The sequence below is a fragment of the Hyalella azteca genome, unplaced genomic scaffold, assembly GCF_000764305.2.
Source record: "Hyalella azteca isolate HAZT.00-mixed unplaced genomic scaffold, Hazt_2.0.2 contig5880, whole genome shotgun sequence".
NCBI classification, from domain to species: Eukaryota; Metazoa; Arthropoda; class Malacostraca; order Amphipoda; family Hyalellidae; genus Hyalella; species Hyalella azteca.
Window position 1 is genome coordinate 321,657 of NW_025936059.1, and position 7,258 is coordinate 328,914.

Genomic DNA, 7,258 nt, shown 5'->3' on the forward strand with positions numbered 1-7,258 from the left:
CCTCTACACAGCTTAATGGAACATCTCGCACCACGTCAACACGTCACACCTAATACTGGCCTAACCTCTACACAGCTTAATGGAACATCTCGCACCACGTCAACACGTCACGCCTAATACTGGCCTAACCTCTACACAGCTTAATGGAACATCTCGCACCACGTCAACACGTCACACCTAATACTGGCCTAACCTCTACACAGCTTAATGGAACATCTCACACCACGTCAACACGTCACGCCTAATACTGGCCTAACCTCTACACAGCTTAATTTAACATGAGTGAACAATTTTGCGAGAAGTAGGCGTCTTAAAATTGCGGGCTGAGCGCGGCACGAGGAGAGTATGTTAAGCGAACGAGAAACTATGAAAAAACCCCAAGCTACGCACGCGGAAGAAGTAAGAATATCCCTGGGAAATGGCAAAAAAGCAGGTAAACATGGCACAGAAAATGCCGATCGCAGATGGCAAAAAAGCAGGTAAACATGGCGCAGAAAATGCCGATCGCAGATGGCAAAAAAGCAGGTAAACATGGCGCAGAAAATGCCGATCGCAGATGGCAAAAGAGCAGGTAAACATGGCGCAGAAAATGCCGATCGCAGATGGCAAAAAAGCAGGTAAACATGGCGCAGAAAATGCCGATCGCAGTGGCAATAAAGCAGGTAAACATGGCGCAGAAAATGCCGATCGCAGATGGCAAAAAAGCAGGTAAACATGGCAGAAAAGGTAAAGAAGGTAAACATGGCACAGAAATGGTAAAAGAAGGTAAACATGGCAGAAATGGTAAAGGGAGGTAAACATGGCAGAAATGGTAAAGAAGGTAAACATGGCAGAAAAGGTAAAGAAGGTAAACATGGCAGAAAAGGTAAAGAAGGTAAACATGGCAGAAAAGGTAAAGAAGGTAAACATGGCACAGGTAAACATGGCACAGAAACCACGAGCGTGGTTTTTCGAAAGTCACTTCCAAGTTTACGACACTTCCTCCTTTTTTATTATTCGTGATGGTTCGTGATTCGTGATTCATAAAACCAAAGCGCCTTTACATATATAATCATTTCCGTACTACAATTTACGTGGTTTTTTGAAAGTCACTTCCAAGTTTACGACACAAGCTTCGTTATTTGATGAACATTCAGAGGGAGCAGAGCATTTAACATTAACAACAGAGCATTTAACATTAACAACAGAGCATTTAACATTAACAACAGAGCATTTAACATTAACAACAGAGCATTTAACATTAACAACATAACATTTTAGCGCACTGAAACGTCCGACCGTGTCAGGCGCTTCATAATATATAAATTATATTGGAGAGACGCGACTCGCTGGATGATTAAAAATTAAGATGATTAAGACCGCGCAATGGAGTCTTTTCGGTGGAAGGCATATATGCCGTGTGATTAGTCAGTTATTAATTAACAACAGCAGTAACTGTACTGAGCACTGCACCTCTCCAGTATATTAACAACCGCAGTAACTGTACACTCACCAGTATATTAACAACAGCAGTAACTGTACTGGGCACTGCACCACGCCTCACCAGTATATTAACAACAGCAGTAACTGTACACTCATCAGTATATTAACAACAGCAGTAACTGTACACTCACCAGTATATTAACAACAGCAGTAACTGTACACTCACCAGTATATTAACAACAGCAGTAACTGTACACCTGTCTCTTATACACATCTAGATGTGTATAAGAGACAGGGTTAGGGGTGAACAGGTGCACAGGGTTAGGGTGGCACTGGGTGAACAGGTGCACAGGGTTAGGGTGGCACTGGGTTATTATTATCATTATTATTCTACGAAGCAGTTCTTGTAGCGTCCGGTTCAAACGAACTCAAAAGGACCACGTTACCCATAAGTTTAATAGCAAGAGAAAAATAAATAGACAAGAGGTAACCAGCAACGGTAAACAGGAGAACAGGATTAAGGTGGTCCTGGTGAACAGGGTTAGGTCCCTAGCAGCCCCACCAGTAGTGGGTCACAGCCCCACCAGTAGTGGCTCACAGCCCCGCCAGTAGTGGGTCACAGCCCCACCAGTAGTGGGTCACAGCCCCGCCAGTAGTGGCTCACAGCCCCGCCAGTAGTGGGTCACAGCCCCGCCAGTAGTGGGTCACANTCCTTGTCCTGGCACACGTAGATGGCTTTCTCGAGGTCCTGTTTGAACACAAGCATCAGCTTGTGGCCGCTCTGCGCCAACAGCTCACGCATTTTGGTCTGGAACCTGGAAAAATATTTACAGTTAGAAATAGTACGCCAGATTACTCGAAAATCTGTCTCTTATACACATCTAGATGTGTATAAGAGACAGGGGGGCGTTAGTGCCACTGCACACGGGGGACATTAGCGCCACTGCACACGGGAGATGTGTTAGAAATGTTGTACACGGGGGACATTAGTGCCACTGCACACGGGAGATGTGTTAGAAATGTTGCACACGGGGGGCATTAGTGCCACTGCACACGGGAGATGTGTTAGAAATGTTGCACACAGGGGACATTAGTGCCACTGCACACGGGAGATGTGTTAGAAATGTTGCACACGGGGGGCATTAGTGCCACTGCACACGGCAGATGTGTTAGAAATGTTGCACACAGGGGACATTAGTGCCACTGAACACGGGAGATGTGTTAGAAATGTTGCACACGGGGGACATTAGTGCCACTGCACACGGCAGATGTGTTAGAAATGAGAAATGTTAGAAAAGAGAGCTAGCTGACTTGCTACAGAGCTAGCTGGCTGCAACGTCCCCGACTTACAGCCCAGGGCCTATACTTTCAAACAAAGTTGAGAGATCGTAAGTTCATCAGCCAATCATTGACGGCCTTTCAAGCAAAATCCACCAATCATAGACAAGAAAATAGGGCATAAGTACTTACGTTCACTTAGCAAGTTTTGAAAGTATGGCCCCTAGTAATGAAACTTAGGATCCAGGTAATTTCTTCTCAATAAAAAAGATACCGGTATTCAGGATGTGTGCTCTAATATGTTATATATATTTATATATAGTGCCAGGATTAAAATAAACCTACAATACACACATGCACTGAAATACATGACACGTAATGTGAGATTCATTAAGAAATTATAATACTGATGAATGGCTATAAGTTTACCTGCATGGCGACGTCAGGCTTGTTGAGCACATAACACATTATAAGTTTACCTGCATGGCGACGTCAGGCTTGTTGAGCACATAACACATCATAAGTTTACCTGCATGGCGACGTCAGGCTTGTTGAGCACATAACACATCCTCATGAGCACCGCGCCAAACGTGAACGAACCAAAGCGAAGTTTCGCGTTCTGCTTCGCGTACCTGCACAAGCCAGGTGTTGTTAATGGATTAAAATTGCACAAGTTACCAGCAAATATTTATTATAAACAATTCAAACTCCGAAGCCCTCAAAACTTTTGAACTACAAGGTATTATTATAGTTTCAAGACACAGCAGGGCTCCTTGTCTTGAAGTATACGGCCGGTCCCATTGTTCTTAAAGCAAATCAGGCAGGGTAGACAGCTTGTTAGGCTGAGTATCAACGGTATTTAGGCAAGAAATTTGGGGGAAGGAAACGCGGCATCTTTGAAGCTAAGTAAATAAAACGCAGCCAAGATAATGGCGCCTGCCCACGCGCAGCACAACTTGACTGCAACGAGTTCCTAGAAGAGAGCACGACGCAAGATATGTGATATGTGGATATGAAAGATATGGAAACATAGTGATATGTTGGAACTGAAGTATTCCAGGAAAACAGTTCCGCTTAGCGCGACCGATAACTGTGTAACCAAGAAGAAGGGTCTCGAGAGGTAGTACCTCAGAGGGACGGCCAGTGAACATTACAGCAAGCGCAAGGCTGAACAGATGTTTAATTCATCAGGCATAACCATAGATTTATACATTCAAAACCAACACACAAACTGAGAACATTTATGTAATTTAGTTTTAACGAATTCCCAAAATAAGTATGGCAACAAGAACACACCTGAGGAATCATTTGTTTCAAGGTAGCAGAATGTATCACAGTTAGCTGGAACAGTTTTTCTATACTATTGTCACACATTCTCTTCAATTAAGTCTCAACCAAGTTCCGTATTTTGGATATAATATAATGACCCATTAGATTATCTTCAACAGAAGAATCTCACGGAACTGTAAAGAGCAAAGTTCTACACAACCTCCACGTGATCATAAACAATTTAAACAACAAGCATGGAATAAGTACCGACGAACTTGCATGCGAGATGCTGCACAAGTTGTAGACAACCTCCACGTGATCATAAACAATTTAAACAACAAGCATGGAATAAGTACCGACGAACTTGCATGCGAGATGCTGCACAAGTTGTATGTCCTCCTCCTTGTCCTGGCACACGTAGATGGCTTTCTCGAGGTCCTGTTTGAACACAAGCATCAGCTTGTGGCCGCTCTGCGCCAACAGCTCACGCATTTTTGTCTGGAACCTGGAAAAATATTTACAGTTAGAAATAGTACGCCAGATTACTCGAAAATTGTATAAGGGATCTCTCTTCTATACTCCAGAATACGAAATTTATCTACAAATCAACGGAGTAGCTATGGACAGTAGTCAAAATAAACTTTTACTGAAAAGTACATGCGGACATTTGAAACGTAAGTGTTGGTAGGCACACGGATCAAGCCTGAGCTTCACTCTAGATATCTCGACGATATTTTCAGCATATGTCGGCCGATAGAACACATGACGGAACAACGAGTGGTTTAATAACATGATTCGTTCACTTAAGTTTTAATTTCTGATAAATATTACCGAAACTCGAAATACTCGTCCAAGTTGAGGAGAATTTGCTAGCCAATAGAGTTAAATGGTAAACGAAGTAAATGACCAGGGTCCATACTTTCAAAACTCGCCAAGTGAACGTAAGTACTTACGCTCTATTTTCTTGTCTATTATTGGTGGATTTTGCTTGCAAGGCCGTCAATGATTAGCTGATGAACTTACGATCTCTTAACTTTTTTTGAAAGTATAGGCCCAGTGCATCTGCTAGAGAGTAGAGACTTGAGAAATACAACTCCAAACCGCAGACAAATTTGCTCAAACAATGGGTACGAAACCATAATAATCGAAGCCAACATTTCAGATTATAAATCGCGCCAAAAACAAGCTGTTTAGGAACAAGAACCAAACTAAAACATCATGATCATCTACTGTTAAAATGAACTGACAGCGATAATAAGGCATATAACTGAGTCCTACAGGCAATACTGAAAAATAACACCGGAAGCACAACAAAATTGTGATAATATACAACAAAAAAAAAGTCGATCAAGGACCTCGTTGAAAAGAATAATTTCTCTGAAAAATCATACAAGAAACAAATGTCTATAAATTTCCGCAAGTGCAGAGAAGGTTGTAGATATCATCAACACATAAACTACATTGATTTGACAACTATTTAAGCCGCCGCCCTGAGTCCCGATGACCGAAAAACCAACAGAGGAAGGCTTACAGCGAGACTATCTCTTGCAAGGCACTGGGAGCCTGAACCAGCATCATCATGCGGTGCCCCAAGCCTGCACCAGCATCGTCATGCAGCTGTCTCTTATACACATCTAGATGTGTATAAGAGACAGAGCCTGCACCAGCATCGTCATGCAGTGCCCCAAGCCTGCACCAGCATCGTCATGCGGTGCCCCAAGCCTGCACCAGCATCGTCATGCTGTGCCCCGATACGCTGGCTGAAGACCTCGGCATCGGATGAGTTTACAGTTATCAATTTACAAACCAGCGGATCTTTCAGGGCACTGAAATTATTTCTGGAGTAATTCTAAGTTTTAATTCTCACTTATATGTATGATACCTAATCTTTGTAGTCATGGCATTCCAAAATCAAATATTTAAGCATTGAATGCATTTATTTTGCATCATAATGAAAAATGTTCTTTCCAAAAGTTGTAATACTGTAACAAATAACCCTTGAAAACATAATATTTGAGCTTACAAATCCTACAAAAAGTTTAATATGCTAGTTAAGAAAAACAATGAAAATATTGTTTATATCAATTACATTAAGAAGTTCTATTTAAGTGCCACTCATAACATGAACATCGAAGGTTTTAGAAGTACTAATTAAGCTTTATTATATTATATTAAACATTATGATTAATTTTAGTTTGAATTCCCTTCAGGGAAAAGCAACCATGAGCCAAAACATGACAACAAAGCTATAATCAGCCTAAATCAGGATATATTTTTTATAATAAAGTTAGTAATCACCTTAGAAAGAAACAAAAATACTGATATGCATGCAAATTTTTTTAACAAGTAATAAATAGATGTGGTCTACAACAAATACTTCCTTACAAACATAGCTTTGCTAGAGGGACAGACTAGTCACCAAGAAAAGGTAGCTAAATGATGGGATAAAAAAAATTATCATTGTGCATCTTAGCCAAAATTGCAGTTTACCTTAGAGTCTCTTCTTCAGATGACTGCTTGATGATTTCATTTTTCTTCTCCAAAAATTTATCTATTCCCAGAGCTTGCTTGGTGAAAATGTAGTGCTTACCCATGACTGGAACAAGAGATACAATCAGTATTGAGCTAAATATATGGTATTAACCACAAGTTCTTAAAATTCCATTCAAAAAAAATACTTATAGAATACAAGAATTATGATAGTTTTTCTACTGTTATTGAAATGTTCAATGTTATAAATAATAAGTACCATATAACATCTCATTATAAGCAGCACAAATGAAGATATTTGATGCCTATATTGTCATTATAGGTGTTACACACATTCTTCTCTCCAACAAATCCTCTGTAGGTGAAACAATGTATAATGAAATATGTATATAATATAGCATTATATGAAAGCATTTTAAAACTTACTATTACAATCTGACTGCTTCCAGTAACCAAATTTCAAAAGTTTTGATGTTGTGAGCATTGCTCTCATGTTTGTCGCAAAACTCAACATGATTTAATAAATATTTAATTATATACCACTCATTTGGATCTGGAAAGAGAAAGGTGACATATAACTTTGGGATAATAATTCTAAGAAAAAGTATACTGCAAGCACACATTAAGAATTATACTGCCTCAATACAAATAATATACAGATAATTCTACACTGTTAGAAAAATTACCGTTAACGGTATTACCGGCGTTTCAGTGGCCGGTCGGCACGTGAAAAGAAACACCGTGTCGCCGTTTTTATTCTAATTTTACACTAGAAATCCGTAAAACATCTGATAAAAAC

General features: G+C 40.4%; 1 protein-coding gene across 1 annotated transcript; it reads right to left on the reverse strand.

The window, feature by feature from the left end:
• Positions 1 to 3,229: 3,229 nt before the first annotated feature.
• Positions 3,230 to 7,013, reverse strand: LOC108665919 (pentatricopeptide repeat-containing protein 2, mitochondrial; the record flags this gene model as incomplete). Its single annotated transcript, XM_018152722.1, is given in 4 exon segments — positions 3,230 to 3,332; positions 4,334 to 4,474; positions 6,460 to 6,565; positions 6,886 to 7,013. Coding segments are annotated over 4 exon segments (438 nt in total), but the record flags the coding sequence as incomplete, so codon positions are not given.
• Between the last annotated feature and the right edge of the window lie 245 nt (positions 7,014 to 7,258).